This window comes from Salvelinus sp. IW2-2015, linkage group LG13, assembly GCF_002910315.2.
Source record: "Salvelinus sp. IW2-2015 linkage group LG13, ASM291031v2, whole genome shotgun sequence".
In the NCBI taxonomy this organism is placed as follows: Eukaryota; Metazoa; Chordata; class Actinopteri; order Salmoniformes; family Salmonidae; genus Salvelinus; species Salvelinus sp. IW2-2015.
Window position 1 is genome coordinate 9,196,646 of NC_036853.1, and position 18,546 is coordinate 9,215,191.

General features: G+C 45.3%; 1 protein-coding gene across 1 annotated transcript in view; it reads left to right on the plus strand.

Annotated features, from left to right (window-relative positions):
• LOC111971820 (plexin-B2-like) overlaps nt 1-18,546 on the plus strand; it is a 193,067-nt gene that overhangs the window by 152,824 nt on the left and 21,697 nt on the right. The window contains 19 exon segments of the mRNA XM_070446115.1: nt 4,207-5,022; nt 5,259-5,590; nt 5,855-6,043; nt 6,487-6,612; nt 6,923-7,023; nt 9,588-9,719; nt 10,181-10,324; nt 10,604-10,659; nt 10,662-10,710; nt 12,133-12,244; nt 12,454-12,555; nt 12,739-12,834; nt 13,238-13,325; nt 13,586-13,749; nt 14,146-14,294; nt 14,449-14,560; nt 15,110-15,246; nt 15,581-15,763; nt 16,072-16,180. Of these exon segments, the coding sequence (XP_070302216.1) occupies nt 4,209-5,022; nt 5,259-5,590; nt 5,855-6,043; nt 6,487-6,612; nt 6,923-7,023; nt 9,588-9,719; nt 10,181-10,324; nt 10,604-10,659; nt 10,662-10,710; nt 12,133-12,244; nt 12,454-12,555; nt 12,739-12,834; nt 13,238-13,325; nt 13,586-13,749; nt 14,146-14,294; nt 14,449-14,560; nt 15,110-15,246; nt 15,581-15,763; nt 16,072-16,180 (3,195 nt within the window). The 5' untranslated portion in view covers nt 4,207-4,208.

Below are 18,546 nucleotides of genomic sequence, written 5' to 3' on the forward strand. Positions count from 1 at the left end.
AATATGTCTTGTTCTATAGTGAGTTTTACACTATGCTACTCTACATGTTAACATGGGTTACAGTACATACAGTAGGACATCCTGAAAAGCATTTACACATACTGTGTTTGATTTCTTTCGAAGAGTCATGGAGTTGGAGTCTAATCAGACCCCACATGAAATAATTGATGTAGAGGAGGCAGGGTTTAACCTGGCAAAAACACGTCGGCAAAAACACGTCGGCGGGGAAGAAACGTCATCAGGAAAAGGGCCACCGTTGATGTGCAGAGTCAGAGAGGAGCAAATATCACAATGTGTGCTGCATTCTCGAGTGCTGGTTTGGTCCTGCAGAAATGCCAGATTGGTTCCTACAACACTGAGCTCCTTCTTTTGTGTTTAGATGACCTCCACCAACAACTGGTGCCAGAAGCAGAAAGGGAACAGATGGGAGGAAACATGAGGACATTAGTGATTGCATGGGACAATGTAGCATTCCACCATTCACATGCAATCACAAACTGGTCTGCAGCCCATCCAAGAATGGTTTGCCTTTTCCTCCCTCGTTACTCGCCTTTCTTCAACCCCATTGAGGGTTTTTTTTCTGCCTGGAGGTGGAAAGTGTATGATCATCGGCCACATGACCAAATGTCCCTCCTGGATGCAATGGATGCCGGCTGCAGAGACATCTCAGCTGAAGACTGCCAGGGGTGGATAAGGCATGCCAAGCATTTCTATCCAAGGTGCATAGCGAGAGACGACATGTGATGTGATGTGGACGAGAACGTGGCCAAATGCTGAAGATCGTATAGATTAGAACCTGACTGTGCATTTTTGTGTTTTGTCCCTTCTGTGCCTTTTTTACTGTAATTGTGTTTTATTTTTACACATTTGGAACCAAAGGCCATGTATGTTAGTTTTTTTGTTGATCACTGGCAGCAATTTCATGTTGCTAATAAAGCTTTTACTGCAGCAATTCTACAATTCTACAATTGTTAGTAATTACTATCTTGTCTCATCGATACAACTCCCGTACGGGCTCGGGAGAGACAAAGGTCGAAAGCCATGCGTCCTCTGAAACACAACCCAACCAAGCCGCACTGCTTCTTAACACAGCGCGCCTCCAACCCGGAAGCCAGCCGCACCAATGTGTAGGATGAAACACCGTGCACCTGGCTACCTTGGTTAGCGCGCACTGCGCCCGGCCTGCCACAGGAGTTGCTGGTGCGCGATGAGACAAGGATATCCCTACCGGCCAAACCCTCCCTAACCCGGACGACGCTAGGCCAATTGTGCGTCGCTCCACGGACCTCCCGGTCGCGGCCGGCTGCGACAGAGCCTGAGCGCGAACCCAGAGTCTCTGGTGGCACAGCTAGCGATGCGATGCAGTGCCTTAGACCACTGCGCCACCCGGGAGGCCTGACTCATTCACTTTTAGATAGTATATTGCCAAAAATGCACACATTTGACACTCAACCAAAAAATGTAGAGTGGTTTACAGTAAAAGGAAACTGAATTATAGAAAACTATTTCACACACCCAAACTATTTCATTTTGTCTATTGATGCAGGTAGAACTGAAACATGAAAAGTAATGCAGTTTTCGTAATGCCATCAACTGTTAGTATTTTGAAAGTCGCTGTGCTATGATTGACTATATGTTCCTCTTGGATAGAAAACGTGAGCTGGTGTTTTGACAGAATTTTCTATTTTTGGCTAATTGTGTGTTGCTATGTTAAGAGTTTAGAAAAAGTATCTTAAGTATAGGTAAACGCTTGTTAGCAATTGTAAAAAAAACTGTAACCACAGCATGGGCAATCAGCAGCGAGGGAGGAGGATGCCTTTTGCCTCCTGCTGTTTGCAAGTGTGTGGCTGTTTTTGTGTATCAAAGGATGCTGTGTGATCTTATTCCCCCACTAAACAAAGCAACCGGCTTACTGAACATATTGTATTTCCTCTTGCTAAAAGGAGAAGAGAAAGAACATGATGAATGTTTGCCAAGATCTGTCGACAGACTGCCATTGTTCAGTTTCAAAGTACGGCTTTGAGATGTAGTTATTGGCCTTATTCTATTCAGCCGTGGGAGTTCCTCTGTAAAGTGTATCCATAAATTCAATCAAATCTAATAATAAAGCATCTTTGTTAAACTTGGTTACCTACATGAAAACAATTCTATAGTAAACCATGGTAAAAATACTATAAAATCGAATGTTATTTGTCACATAGTGGCGTTGAACGTTGAGCTGTAGTCAATGAACAGCATTCTCATGTAGGTGTTCTTTTTGTCCAAGTGGAATAGGCCAGTGTGGAGTGCAATAGAGATTGCGTCATCTGTAGATCTGTTTAGGTGGTATGTGAATTGTAGTGGGTCCAAGGTGTCTGGGATGCTGGTGTTGACGTTAGCCATGACCAGCCTTTCAAAGCATTTTGTGGCTACAGATATAAGTGCTTCGGGGCGATAGTCATTTAGACAGGTTACCTTGGCGTTTTTGGGCACAGGGACTATGGTGGTCTTCTTGAAATATGTAGGTATTACAGACTGGGTCAGGTAGAGGTTAAAAATGTCAGTGAAGACACTTGCCAGCTGGTCAGAGCATGCTCTGAGTACACTTCCTGGTAATCCGTCTGGCATACTTTTTAATGAAGCCGGTGACTGATGTGGTAAACTCCTCAATGCCATCGTGTGAATGTTAACCTGTTTAAAGGTCTTTCTCATATTGGCTACGGAGAGAGTGATCACAGTTTGTGCTCTCACGCATGGTTCAGTGTTGCTTGCCTCGAAGCAAGCATAGAAGGCATTTGGCATCTGGGTTAGTGTCCCACCTCTTCAAAGTGGCAGCTCTAGCTTTTAGCTCAGTGTGGATGTTGCCTGTAATCCATGGCTTCTGGTTGGGATATATACGCACGGTCACTGTGGGGACGACGAAGTCGTCAATGTACTTTTTAATGAAGCCGGTGACTGATGTGGTAAACTCCTCAATGCCATTGGATGAATTGTGGGACATATTCCAGTCTGTGCTAGCAAAACAGTTCTGAATCTTAGCATCTGCTTCATTGGACCACATCCGAATTGAGCATGTCACTGGTACCTCCTGTTTGAGTTTTTGCTGGTAAGCAGGAATCCGGAGGAAACAGTTCATGTCAGATTTGCCAAATGGAGGGTGAGGGAGAGCTTTGTATGTGTTTCTTTGTGTGTATTAAAGGTAATCTAGAGTTTATTTTTTGCACAGGTGACATACTGGTAGAAATAAGGAAAACTGTTTTATATTTTCCTGCATTAAAATCCCCGGACCATGAGAAACAACGGCTCTGGCTGAGCATTTTGTTGTAGGTTAATGTCCCTATATATGTCATTGAGTGCGGTCTTAGTGCCAGCATTGGTTTGTGGTGGTAAATAAACAGCTTTGAAAAATATAGATGAAAACTCTCTTGGTAAATAGTATGGTCTACAACTTATCATGAGGTATTCTAACTCAGGTGAGCAGAACCTCGAGACCACCTTAATATTAGAGATCACGCACAAGCTGTTGTTAACAAAGATACACACGCCCAAACCCTTGAGTTTACGAGACAATTCCGTTCTATCCTGCCGATGCATAGAAAAACCAGCAAGATTTATATTAACAATGTCATTGTTCCGCCACGACTCTGTGAAGCACAGTTTTTCAGGTCCCGTTGATAGAATAGGCGTGAACTTAGCTTGTCTAGTTTGTTCTCCAGTGATTGTACATTCGCCAGTAGAACAGAGGGTAGAGATGGTTTATGTACTCGTAGTTTCATCTGGCTGCCCCCACGTCGGCCTGTATATAGTTCATCAGGGTGCCTCTATATCACCATCTTTTCCTCTAGCGAGTGTCGGGATTAGAGCCTGGTCCCGGGTGAGCAGTATGTCCGAGTCATTGAAGTAGTATTCTTCATCCAAATCAAGGTTAGTGATCGCTGTACTGATGTCCAGAAGCTCTTTTTGATAACAGGAAACGATGGCGAAAACATTATGTTAAAAAAAAAATAATAATCTCAGCGATTCACTGTGTTTTTGCAGACTTTACTGTAGTATTCACTGTAGTGTTTTTGTGTCATGATGAAACACCTCTGCATAGAGAAAAAGGGAATGTCCAGTCACTGTTGTGCTGCTCCCATGCGATGTCTTAGGTGATACCATCACAACATTTCAAGCAACATAGTGTGCATCACCCCTAATCCTCTCCTCTGTCTCTCCTCTCTTCTCAAGAGATGACAAGCTGGGTCCAGGTCGCTCTTCTTCTCCTCTGTCTCCTCCTGTTATGCCTGTCTGCAGCCGGGGACCAGCTGCAGGAGGAGGCGCTCCTGCACTTCTCCTCCATAACGCCCATCAACAACGTGGTTCAGGACCCCCGCAGCGGGCGCGTCTACCTGGGTGCCGTCAACACCATCTACCAGCTGGACGAGGCGCTGCGTGAAGAGGCCCGCACCGTGACTGGCCCCAAGGAGGATGCCCGCACCTGCACCCCGCCTGTCTCCACTCCGTACTGCCAGGACACCAAGCCCAGCCCTAATGTCAATAAGCTGCTGCTGGTGCACCCATCCAACGGCTCACTGATCGTCTGTGGGTCCCGATACCGGGGTATCTGTTCCCTCCTCAACCTGAGCAATGTGGAGCAGCAACTGTACTACAGTGACTCTAAGGGGGAGAGGACTTATGTAGCTAGCATAGAGGACGGGGTAGCCGTGGTGGCCGTCATGTCTACATACGTTAATAAAGACGGCAACACCTTTAATGTGTTTCTGGTGGGAAAGGGCTACGGCAGCCTGGACAGCTCCAAACTCATCAGCACGCGCATCCTCCAGGACTACCGCGACTGGGTGGTATTCGAGAGCATCATCGAGGCGTCCACCGTGCAGGCAACACCCTTCGTGCCCAAGTACCTGCACGACTTCCGCCACGCCTTCAAGGAGGAGGGCTTTGTCTACTTCCTGTTCTCCAGGACCATGGGAAGCACCGATAACAAGAACTTCACCTTCGTGTCTCGGCTGTGTGAGGACGACCCTCACTACTACTCTTACACCTGTCTCTTATACACATCTAGATGTGTATAAGAGACAGGTTCGAGAGCATCATCGAGGCGTCCACCGTGCAGGCAACACCCTTCGTGCCCAAGTACCTGCACGACTTCCGCCACGCCTTCAAGGAGGAGGGCTTTGTCTACTTCCTGTTCTCCAGGACCATGGGAAGCACCGATAACAAGAACCTCACCTTCGTGTCTCGACTGTGTGAGGACGACCCTCACTACTACTCTTACACAGAGCTGCAGCTCAACTGTGGCCCGGGGAACAGGTACAACAAGGTGCAGGCAGCCTATGTGGCGTCCCCAGGTAAAGAGCTGGCCCAGGGGATGACGGAGTCGGGCCAGTATGGTCAAGTACTCCCCTGGCACAAGGTGCTGTTCATGGTGGCCAGCCCGGATGACGACGGCGCCGACTCGGCCCTGTGCATGTACCCTCTAAACACCATCAATGAGAGGCTGGTGGACATCATCAGTGCCTGCTACAGCGACTCGGGCAAGATCGCAGGCATCCCAGCTGTGGACATCCCCTACTCCTACAAGACAGACGAGTTCTGCACCTCCCATATTGACGTAAGTAGCTTAGCCTTTATCATCCACTTCAAAGGACAGAGACAGAAGAAACAGAGTCAGTGATTTTAAAAGAATTTCCCTTTTAATCAATAATGCAAATATATGTATATGACACCTTTGGTTTTCAGGTCCCTTGTTTCCATTTTTATTTATTTTTTTGTCTGAAGAGATCCTGCTGGCTATATCTCTCCTCTCCTTCAAAAGATAGATTGATTTAAGAGATATAGTAGTTCTCTTGTCTCTTAAATCTCTCTCCCTCTGCAGAAAGACACTCTGAACAACTATAAGTGTGGGGCGGACTTCCTTCCCTCTCCACTGGCCAGTAAGCCAGAGTTTGCCCTGCAGGCGAAGGCGGTCATCATCAGGAGGTGCCTGCTGACCGCTGTGGCCATCGCTGTGGAGAATGACCACACTATCGCCTTCCTGGGGAACAGCCTGGGAGAGGTGTACAAGGTAAGGAGAGGGTGGAATGGGACGTGTGGGAGAGGGTGGTTTTCGGAGGTGTGCAAGGTAATGCCTAGGGAAAGTGTACAAGGTAAGGGGCTAGGGAAAGTGTACAAGGTAAGGGGCAAGGGGAAGAGTCGAAGTTAAGGGGCTAGGGGAGGTCGAAGGTAAGGGGCTAGGGGAAGTGTACAAGGTAAGGGGCTAGGGGAAGAGTAGACGGTAAGGGGAAGTGTACAAGGTAAGGGGCTAGGGGCAGTGTACAAGGTAAGGGGCTAGGAGAGGATGCAATGATAGAGGGAGTTGTTGGTAGACAGATTATTTTGTTGTCCGTGTTGTGCTCCATTGCAGGAGCCTAGCGTGTGTTGAGAAGGAGCCTAGCATGTGTTGAGAAGGAGCCTAGCGTGTGTTTAGTGTTCTGTGTTGAGAGTTCTTTGTCTGGTTCTGCCTGGCAGGTGCATCTGACTGCCAACCCAGAGGTGTACAGTCAAGTGCCAGGGGACACCACAGGGAAACGCATCAACAAAAAACTCTTCTTTGACGCCAGCCACAGCCACCTGTATATCACCACTGAGAAAAAGGTACAGTTCTCCATTAGCGTTCTGTACAGACCTCCAGACAGTACTTTTGTTTGTCAGTCATTGTTGTTATTGCTGTGGAGAGAGAAAGGGAAAGACCCTGTGTGTTAACCACAGCTAGAGGAAGTAATGTTGATACTGTTTGTGTTGTTGACTGCATGCTACTATCGATCATCAAGATTTTTAAGTGAATTTCAACGCTACAGACATTTCAGTGTTCCGATAAACCTCCAGTCCTGACATGTTTGTATCTCTAAGGTCCCACTGTAATGCTGTTTGTGTTGTGGGCTGTGTCTGTGCATTACTACTGTAGATCACCAAGATGCCAGTGCAGACGTGCCATCTGAAAACAGACTGCCAGTCCTGTGTGTCACCATGGGACCCCTACTGTGGCTGGTGTGTTCTGGAGGGCAGGTAAGAAAATACTTTATACATACTCCCAAACATTTTATGGAGGGAACCAGATAAGCGTATATCTCATATATCCCTAAACAGAGCTAGATAGGGCCTGCCTCCATCAGAGTGTAGATGTGTATTAAGAGCATCCTGTCGGTCTGTATCACCGCCTGGTACGGCAATTGCACCGTCCGCAAACGCAGGGCTCTCCAGAGGGTGGTGCGGTCAGCACAACGCATTACTGAGGGCACACTGCCTGCCCTCCAGGGCATCTACAGCACCCGGTGTCACAGGAAGGACATTAAGATCATCAAAGACCTCAGCCACCCGAGCCACGGCCTGTTCACCCCGCTTCCATCTAGAAGGTAGAGACAGTACAGGTGCTTCAAAGCTGGAACCGAGAGACTGAAAAAAAGCTTCTATTTCCAGGCCATCAGACTGTTAAACAGTCACCACTAGTGGCCTCCATCCAGTACCCTTCCCTGAACCTTAGTCACTGTTCTAGTCGGCTACCACCCGGTACTCTACCCTGCACCTTAGAGACTGCTGCCCTATGTACATAGAGTCATATGACATGCTATTTTATCAAATCAATTCTCTGTAATTAATATTACCTGATTAAACTAATCATGTAAATGTAATTAACTAGAAGTCGGGGCACCATGGAAGAATGTTTATAGAGCTGTTGTCTTCCGAATAAACTCTTAAAGATCTGGTGGTCTTTGATATCAATAGCAGTCAATTATTAATCGCCACCTTATTCAGTCTCATCTGAACGTCGTAAAATTCTTGGTTATCTTCACGAACCCTGGCTAACAAGTTGAATCAGCAATAAAAGCATTTTTTTAAATTATTTTACTAAATACCTAAATAATCACACAGAATTACATGGATGGATCATACATTGATTACTAATTATGTCATAAAAGAAAACGTCCCTAGTGGATGAAACTGATATGACGACTGGTTACACAAAGAAAGGTGGTTGGGTTTGAATGAAAGAGCGGGAAGACTAGGAACAAAAGGATTGGGTCTCTATCGGACCTTGAGAAGCTTGTGTGGTAGAACGAATAAGTTGTAGTACCCTGTCGTTCTGAAGAGATTGTCCGTCCTTTCCTAGGCCATGCACGTTTACAGCTGCTGCTGATAACTCAACGTCTAGGATGTATCACTTCTTTAGTGAATAAGAGTTCAAAGTTCATACCAAGTTGCTATACTCAGCTCATACTATATTATGGCTGGTGTAGTCGAAATTCATCCTTCCAGCGTTGCGATCGTCACCTCCACGTTGAAATTAGCCCTTTTAAACGTATGGACACTAGTCCTCCCGTTGTCGGGAACATAAGTTCATTTCGTTAGGTTGTAGTTGATATTAGCCCTTTTAAACGTATGGACATCAGTCCTCACGTCATCGGGAACACAAGGTTGACTTTCGTCAACGGGCTTTTGTAGTGTGGGAGAGACGGCGTGCTTCATAGTTCTCAACCAATGTCACTTGGGCAGGGTCACTGAGTGAGCATAGTTCACTTATGAAAACAATTCTCTCATTTAGAAGCTAAAATTACATTTAATCTTTTCACAAATAGTTTCATATTTAAACATTTAAATTGCACAACAATTCCATGTGAATCTGATAACTAGAATGTGATGACTTTCCAAGATACAATTTATGTCGTCCTATCATGAGTAATAACATCTCAGACGACAACTGATCTGACATAATATTCTTTAAGTACCATCGGATACTTTCAACTGGTTGTTTTTACTGAAATATTGTTCCGTTCCCAACCTTTTAATGTTACCATACTCTCTCTATGTTAACAAAGGGCTTTCCAAGAGACCATTCTGTAGAGTAGAGAAAGAAAAGGGGGAAAGGTATTTATGGGGGTCATAAACCTCACCAACAGGGCAACGTCATGACAATAGAGAACACTGGTCACTTTAATAATGTTTACATACTGTTTTACTCACTTCATATGCATATACTGTATTCTAGTCAAGGTTCATCCTATATAACTATTGCTGAACACATCTTTCATACACTGTCCAGATTGTCTACACACACCCTTATATACATGTATATATACTGTATATTTATATTCCAGACTCGTTCTGATATTTCTTAATTTCTTTCTTTCAATTTTGGGGGATTTGTGTGTACTGTTTTGTATCGTTAGGTGTACTGCACTGTTGGAGCTAGAAACGTAAGCATTTTGCTGCACCTGCGATAACATCTGCTAAATATGTGTACACGACCAATAACATTTGATCCGATTTGATTGATCTGCTCTGTTTCAATAACCTGGGCCCTTCATAGTGTTTCTGCTTTACTTCTTCATTTCTGTGGCACTGAGAGAGCAGAGTATTTTTGTTAGAGCCATGTAAGTAGAGCTCCACTGTGCTATTGACTGTTATTTCTACAATAGTGTTATCAGTACGTTAACCGATAAAACTCAAATGTGAGGTATTTTAATGACAGGAAATTACTGTTATTAAGAGGTCACTATGAGACAGGAATGAATGTGTAACAAGCGGACAAAATGGACAGAGAGCAATGGCTGATGGGTGTTGGTGTTCTCCAGGTGTACCAGGAGGTCTGAATGCCGGCGAGCGGAGGAGAAGAACGGCTGGTTGTGGAGCCCCAAGCAGCAGTGTCTGAAGATCGTGTCCTTCAACCCACCCAACCTCAGCTGCAAAAAGACCCAGCAGGTAGTGTACTGTACTGGTCCTGGCAACGGCAGTAATCTCCCTCCGTGATAAGAAATAATAAGAATCAGTGACCCTCTGCTCTGAGACAATATGCATTCTATTGATCCTGCTCAGAAAACTGAAAACTGACTTATTAAAATAGCGGAATGTGCTAGCGCTCAAAGCACCTCTGACTCTGCTCTCCTCCCCCTGTCTCTTTCTCTCTCTCATTCTCTCTCTATTTCTCTCTCTTTTCTCTCCTCTCTCTGGATGTCTCTCCGTCGCTCTCTCCATCGCTCTCTCCGTCGCTCTCTCCGTCGCTCTCTCCGTCGCTCTCTCCGTCGCCTCTTCTCCGTCGCTCTCGTCCGTCGCTCTCTCTCTCTCTCTCTCCTCTCTCTCTCGTCTCTCTCTCTCTCTCTCTCGTCTCTCTCTCTCCTCTCTCTCTCTCTCTCTCCTCTCTCTCTCTCTCTCTCAGGTGGAGATCAAGTGCCCTCCCTCCCCTCCTTCGGCAGGCAGACCGTCTGTGCTGTGTGTTCCCCTCCTATATGAGTGACGCCACCATGTCCTCTGGCCAGGTCACCTTGTGCCCTGCCAATCCCGTCTCCTTACCATCCACACCTGAACACCAGGGTAGGTCATCACCCAGTCTCCACTGCACTGCAGTAGGGCCAGGAGCTGTTCCTGACAACATGACCTGAACAAGAGAAACTCTGAGCCCAATTATAGCTGTAGCTTTCTTAAAGCCAGAGTTGTTCCTGGTCAGGCAGGTGGTCAAGAAAAAACTCCTGCCCTATATTGCTTTTTTCATTGACCTTGAAGGCTGTTTTTTGTATATGTTACATTCACTACAACCTGTATCGTACCAATCACAATGCCACTCATTCACCCTGTTCTCTCTGTGCCTGTAGATTTTCGTGGGGGTGCCCATTAAGATCTTTGTGAACGAGTCGGTGGAGCTGGCCACCAGGGGTTCAATTTCTACAACTGTTCACACTGTGAGAAAGCAGAGAGCACACCGTGAGTTAACTAGCCCTCCTACTGTAACTTTTACTCTCTGTACTGTACTCTCTGGACTGTACTCCTCTGGACTGTACTCTCTGGACTGTACTCTCCTACTGTACTCTCTGGACTGTACTCTCTGACGATACTCTCCTACTTTACTCTCTGGACTGTACTCTCTGGGACTGTACTTCTCCTACTGTTACTACTCATGGATTACTCTCCTCTGTACTTTGGACTGTACTCTTCTGGGACTGTACTCTCTGGACTGTACTCTCCTACTGTACTCTCTGTGACTGTACTCTCTGGACGTACTCTCTGAACTGTACTCTCCTACTTACTCTCTGGACTGTACTCTCCCACTGTACTCTCTGGACTGTACTCTCCACTGTACTCTCTGGACTGTACTCTCTGGACTGTACTCTCCTACTGTACTCTCTGGACTGTACTCTCCTACTGTACTCTCTGGGAATGTCTCTCCTACTGTACCTTTCTGGACTCTACTCTCTGGACTGTACTCTCTGGACTGTACTTCCTACTGCTACTCTCTGGACTGTACTCTCTGGACATGTACTCTCCTACTGTACTTTCTGGGGCTGTACTCTCTGGACTGTACTCTCTGGACTGTACTCTCCTACTGTACTCTCTGGACTGTACTCTCTGGGACTGTACTCTCCTACTGTACTCTGGACTGTACTCTCCTACTGTACTCTCTGGACTGTACTCTCTGGACTGTACTTCTCTGGACTGTACTTTCCTACTGTACTCTGCTAACTCTCCTTACTGCACTTGTACTCTCTCATTGAAACACAGTACTCTCCCACTCTCTGTACTCTCCCATTGACCAGACTCACTGGGTTTTAGTGCGACAACCTTGATGAAATGAATAGCTGCATGTGCACAAATGAGAGAAAGTTTCTGTGTGTAAATTTTGTGTGATGCATGAATGATACTGGGATTGAATGCACCTCTTGCATTTTCCCCCCTTTTTTATTACCAACCAGAGGGAAATTGCTTCAGTTTCCTTTTCATTAAATCAAAAAATGAAAAGTCGATCTCATTACGTATATGTGTTTTTTCTCTTTTGCTGCTTCGAGGGCTTTTTCAGGAGGAAGTGTGTGATAAATGGGCTTTGTTGATTAGGTTACAGATATATATTTACCATCAAAATATAGTTTCTTTTATTCTACTTTACAGAGTACTATCATGGGATTTACATTTTTTAAATAGTTTTATAAAGAGATTTGCCTCCCGTGTGTGTGTGTGTTGGTGTGTGTGTGTGTGTGTGTGTGTGTGTGTTGTGTGTGTGTGTGGTGTGTGTGATGTGTGTGTGTGTTGTGTGTGTGTGTGTGTGTGTGTGTGTGTGTGTGTGTGTGTGTGGTTGCGTTTGTATGTTGCGTACTTTGTATTTTTGCGTACGTTTGTATGTGCGTATCTCAGGTGTTTGTCGTGTGTGGCCAGCCCATGGGGCTGCCAGTGGAACACCCAGGACCACACCTGCCAGGACAAGGACGACACTGTGTTGGGCCCTCAAATCATCAAACACAGACAGGTAGCTAGGTGCTCCACTAAACTGGCCTAATATACATTGCATGTATGCTAAGAGTCAAAGTCATAAGTGTTTTTGTTTGGAATATCAGTTTGTAAGTCAGCAGATGCATGCCAACTGATAAATGATCCGTCTGGATGACAGTTTGTCCGTCGAATAACTAAAGGCATAAATGCAAATGCTCAAAATGTAGTATTTCCATCTGTGTTCAGGGGGCAAGATGTCCCCAGTTCGAGAACCCTGATCCTGTGCTCATTCCTGTGGGGTTCAAAACCACCATTGGCTTCGAGGGCATCAACCTGGATGTTTACCAGGTACTGGAAAAAAGATAATGTCTTATATAGCTGTTATATAGCTTTATAGCTGTTATCAAACAATTCAAAGAACAGTAGGCGCTAGTTAATTATGAATCAGACTATAGTATCGTTGAGATGAGGCCTTGATAACTGCTCATGTATGAAGTTTGTTAACTCTCTGCTCCTCTGCTTTTTCCCTAGGACCGGGTGTTCACCATCGGCACAGAGCTGATGAGAAACATGGAGGAGGACGTCAGGGCTGAAGATGGGCCCTTCTACAGCTTCAACGGTTTTAACGTATGTCAGTGCTTCTTATTGCACCACACCTGTCAATTGTAGCTTTCACCACTTCTAAAAGGTGTAAAGGGTTGATCATGTGTTGCTGGGTCATGATATGATATTGTATTGTTTGTTTACGTTACCTGGTTTGTGTCAGTTTGATATTATAGCACCCCCTCATGGAAAACAATCCCAATGTTATTTTAACATCCTCAAACTGTGGATTTTGTGTGATTTTAAAACATCTTAGAAGCACTATAGAGTGGTGGGTACCAGCATCCAGCCACATTATTTTCATACATTGATTTATTCAGCTATTTTTGAATGGCTGCCAAAGTGTGTATGGGGCGGCAAGTAGCCTAGTGGTTAATCACTTCTTTCACAAACTGTATTAATAATTCATTATTTTCTCCGTTTCTAGTTTTCCTTCGATAAGTCACAGGAGACCAACGTTCTGTTCTACGTGAAGGACAAACAGTCGGGCAAGAAAATAGACAGCACGCTGAATGGTAAATGGTGCATCTTTTTGCAACTCTGTTGACAACGTTCCAAAGGACCATGTGGACATAAATGACAACTGGGGAAGTCTTATTTGGCAAAGTGATAAATTAATACATTGACACATTTAACACAATACTTTTTGCAATCGTCTAAGTGAATTGGTCAAACATCATATCAGACCTTGTACTATCGATGATCCAGTGTCATGTAAATGAAATGACAGAATAGTCTTGACATTCCAAGGCGTCCCTATTATCTTCCTTCACAGTGACCCTATATAGCTGCTCGCTGGGCCGTGAGGACTGCAGCCTGTGTAAGAACGCTGACCCTAAGTACAGCTGTGTGTGGTGTGTCAAAAGGAAGTCGTGCGTCTATGAGAAGCTGTGTACTAATGACCAGGGTACAGAGTGCCCTGACCCACACATCACTGACGTGAGTAGCACCCACAGTACAGTAGTTGTCTCCTAACTATATACTAATGACTTATCTTTGAACCTGCAACAATATCGACTTTTGATTATCACTGACTGACTAGGCATGTTAATGATCACTTCATTGACTGCTACTGACAACTGGATCAGTTACCAGACTGGTTATTTGCTATTTAAAGAGGTACCTCTGATCAATGCTCATTTTCTAAAGACTGGACTAGCTGCAGTCCTGAACGCAGTCTTTTCACAGACTGTGGGGTCACATTCTGCATGTGTTTGTGGCTTATTTCCTGGTGCTACTCTGTAAGCCACTCTATACACTGTCATCTAAAAGCTGTACGGTAGTGCAAATCTAAAAGCCTGTCATCTTAAATCTGTTCCCCAATCCCCCTCCCAGATCATCCCTCGCTACGGGCCCGTGAGGGGGGGCATCTCTGTCACCATCAAGGGCTCCAACCTGGGCATCCACAAGGAGGACATCAAGGCCATCAGTGTGGTGGGGGTCCCCTGTATACATCAGGAGAACAAATACGCCGTCTCCACCAGGTAACATACACTGGCAACCCAGTCACCGCTGTCCCCTTCTCACAATAGGCGTTGATGGAGGCGGTCCACTCAACAGTAGATTTAAATCTGAAATGTAATCTAGAATGTCTAAATATAATATCTAAGTCTTCCCCCCTGTCTCTCTGTTTTACAGCGTGGTGTGTGAGATCGGGCCCTTGGATCCCCTGAGTAAAAACTGGGGCCAGGTGGAGGTGGAGGTAGAGGGAGGGAAGAGAGGAACGTCATCTGCTTTCTTCACATACCGGGTAACAAACCTACCGCACTCCTTCACTTCAATAACACTCCTTCACTTCAGGATGAGAGGGCAGACTCGTGAAGTGGAAAATGCTTTTACATGATTTGGTTATGCTATCACCATTCAATTTCACAGCTATACAGACGCTGTATTACAGAGCTTCTTATCGGCCCGCATGAAGGGCATGTCGTTTAAGTGTAATATCCAAATAAAATACATGAATGTTCTGTTGAATGAACTACTCTGGTAATGCCACACTGGCAGATAATGCCCAGTACGATAAGATTAAATTGATTTGTGTGTATTATAGTTTAACAAGGTGCTATACGGCGACTCAATTTCCTCTGGTGCCTTAACAGGGTACATTGGAGCAATTTCACTGCCTTTTTTATATCTTGCACGGCTAATGCTTCCCCACAGGGGACCGCCCCCCCTAACTGTTTACTCAGCAAATTGAAGGAAATGCGAAGTGTGTGGGTGTGTGTGCATTTTGAAAGCCTTGTGGGGGAAGAGATGAGACAAGAATATGATGAGTGTTTTTTACTACCTGATCCTCCAGGACCCCATCGCCCGCTCGGTGCACCCCGCCAACGGCTCCAAGGCCGGGGGGACGGTCATCACCATCTCTGGCTTCAACCTAGACACAGCCACCAGGGAGGACATTGCCGTCACCGTTGGGGGGGTGGTGTGCACTGTGTAAGTACTGTTGCATCCTGGGAAGGGAACCAGTGTCAAGAAGGGTTGTGCTTGTCTGGTCTTTAGATCTGTATGTGTTGGCTTTCAGCCAATTCTTTGGCATGACAACGTGCAAAAGAAAAAGTGTTGTAAGCTAAAGTGAATACAGAACTATCAAGCAGGTTAGGGTTGGGAGTTGCATTCAAATATGGGCATGATTTTCTTTAATAAGAAAGCCCTGTATTGACTACAAAAAGCCCTGTACTGGCATGTTAGTCTCCTGTGCACCGTGACCCCGGTTGACCCCTAGTGCTGAGCGATCTGTGTCGCTGGCTGACTGTGTCCTTGTCTGCAGGGAGACGTTTGGTGCAGCCATCACCTGCAGGATGGGAGAGTACAGGGCGGATAAGGTTCCCTCTGACCTGCTCACGGTGACAGTAAAGTATGGGAAGAGCACCACCACAGCCGTCCCCACAGCCTTCCAGTTCTGGGAGAACCCCACTATCCTGGACCATCACCCCAAGGGAAGCTTTGTGTGGTGAGTCCCAGTCCTCGAGACAAGAGGCTATTCTCGAGGCTTCCACATTGTCTCACATCAGATAGCACGTCAACTCCGTCTGCACTGAGAAGCGCCGGGTTAGAATGATGCCACCTGTCGAAACACAATAAAGTGTACCCTAGAGTCTAGTTTAATGGCATTCAATTTCCAACACACCTGGCTTCCTCTCCAGATACCAGTTGGTAGCTTAAATGTGATATCTCTTCTGTAGATGAAATGTGAATGTGAGTCCCGCCATGGGTTAAAACCATACCTTTTGTCCCTTTGTGATGGTGATCTTGTTTCAGTGGTGGGAGGACCATCGTGGTGACTGGATCTGGGTTTGACCTAATTCAGAACGCCATCATGAGGGTCCAGGCCTCGGCTGACAAGTGGGCCAGCATAACTCCTACTGAGGTATGGACTCTCTTTCTCTGCCTCTCTCTCTCTCTGCCTCTCTCTCTCTCTGTCTCTCTCTCTCAATGCCTCTTTCTCTCTCTGTCTCTCTCTCTTTCTCTCTCTGCTTCTCTCTCTTTGCCTCGCTCTCGCTCTCATATTGATATTCAATGTGCTTAATTGGCATGAAGGACAAGGTCAATGTTATCAAAGCGAAGTGATACATACAGTGCTTTCAGAAAGTATTCAGACCCCTTTTTCCACTTTTTGTTATTTTACAGCCTTATTCTAAAATGTATTAAATTGTTTTTCCCCCTCATCAATCTACACACAATACCCCATAATGACAAAACAAAAATAGGTTTTTAGAAATGTTTGCACATTTATTTAAAAATAAAATACGAAATATCACATTTACATAAGTATTCAGACCCTTTACTGACCCTTGTTGAAGCACCTTTGGCAGCAATTACACCCTCAAGTCTTCTTGGGTATGACACCACAAGCTTGGCACACCTTTATTTGGTGATTTTGTCCCATTCCTCTCTGCAGATCCTCTCAAGCTCTGTCAGGTTGGATGGGGAGCATCGCTGCACAGCTATTTTCAGGTCTCTCCAGAGATGTTAGATTGGGTTCAAATCTGGGCTCGGGCGGGCCCCTCAAGGACATTCAGAGACTTGTCCCGAAGCCCCTCCTGCGTTGTCTTGGCTGTGTGCTTAGGGTCGTTGTCCTGTTGGAAGGTGAACCTTTGCCCCAGTCTGAGTTCCTGAGCTCTCTGGAGCAGGTTTTCATCAAGAATCTCTCTGTACTTTGCTCCGTTCATCTTTCCCTCGATCCTGACTAGTCTCACAGTTCATGTCGCTGAAAAACATCCCTACAGCATGATGCTGTCACCACCATGCTTCACCGTAGGGATGGTGCCAGGTTTTCTCCAGACGTGACGCTTAGCATTCAAGCCAAATAGTTCAATTTCATCAGACCAGAGAATCTTGTTTCTCATAGTCTGAGAGTAATTTAGGTGCCTTTTGGCAAACTCCAAACGGGCTGTCATGTGAATTTTAATGAGGAGTGGCTTCCGTCTGGCCACTCTACCATAAAGGCATGATTGGTGGAGTGCTGCAGAGAGGGTTTCCTTCTTAAAGGTTCTCCCATCTCCACAGAGGAACTCTGGAGCTCTGTCAGAGTGACCATCGGGTTTTTGGTCACCTCCCTGACCAAGGCCCTTCTCCCCCATTTGCTCAGTTTGGCCGGGCGGCCAGCTCTAGGTAGAGTCTTGGTGGTTCCAAACTTCTTCCATTTAAGAATGATGGAGGCCACGGTGTTCTTGGGGACCTTCAATGCTGCAGATTTCTTTTGTACTCTTTCCCTGATCTACGGACAGCTCTACGGACAATTCCTTCGACCTCATGTCTTGGTTTTTGCTCTGTTAACTGTGGGACCTAATATAGTCAGGTGCGTGCCTTTCCAAATCATGTCCAATTAATTGAATTTACAACTGGTGGACTCCAATCAAGTTGTAGAAACATCTCAAGGATGATCAATGGAAACAGGATGCACCTGAGCTCAATTTCGAGTCTCATAGCAAAGGGTTTGAATACTTCCTTATTTACATTTTACATTTTTAATAAATGTTTTTTTTAAATCTAGAAACCTGTTTTTCGCTTTGTCATTATGGGGTATTGTGTGTAGATTGATGAATATAAAAAAAAAAATGTAATACAATTTAGAATAAGGCTGTAACGTAACAAAATGTAGAAAAAGCCAAGGGGTCTGAATACTTTTCCCAAATGCACTGTATACAAAATATGAAAACAACAGTGAGAACAATAAGATTAGTAGATATAAAACTAATGAAATATAAATATATAACAAATAAATATAATGACTGGTGCACTTATATTGTCTATTACTTATAATACAGGGAGAAAATACAAAATAATATGTTTCCTTCCTTACCATTTGGCAAGCTGTGACATACTGTGCTGCCAACTCAATAACATCAGACCTTAACTCCAAAAATATACAGTTTCTCTCTCTCGGGCTCTATACACTGTCTGTCTATGTTTCTGTCTCTGTCTCTCAGCCCTAAACCTAAAAGCCTAAACCATCCCTTTATCTCAACCACATATGGACTGTTATGGACTCTTCATAACTATCCTGGAAGATTGACGCAGAAAAAGCTCTGATTCATCCAGAAATAATCAATCCAGTTTTTTTTTATGTCACACAGTGTCCCCAGAGCTGCTGTAGTGGCCTTGCAGAGAGGACTTAATGTCACACAGTGCCCCAGAGTTGCTGTAGTGGCCTTGCAGAGAGGACTTAATGTCACACAGTGTCCCCAGAGCTGCTGTAGTGGCCTTGCAGAGAGGACTTAATGTCACACAGTG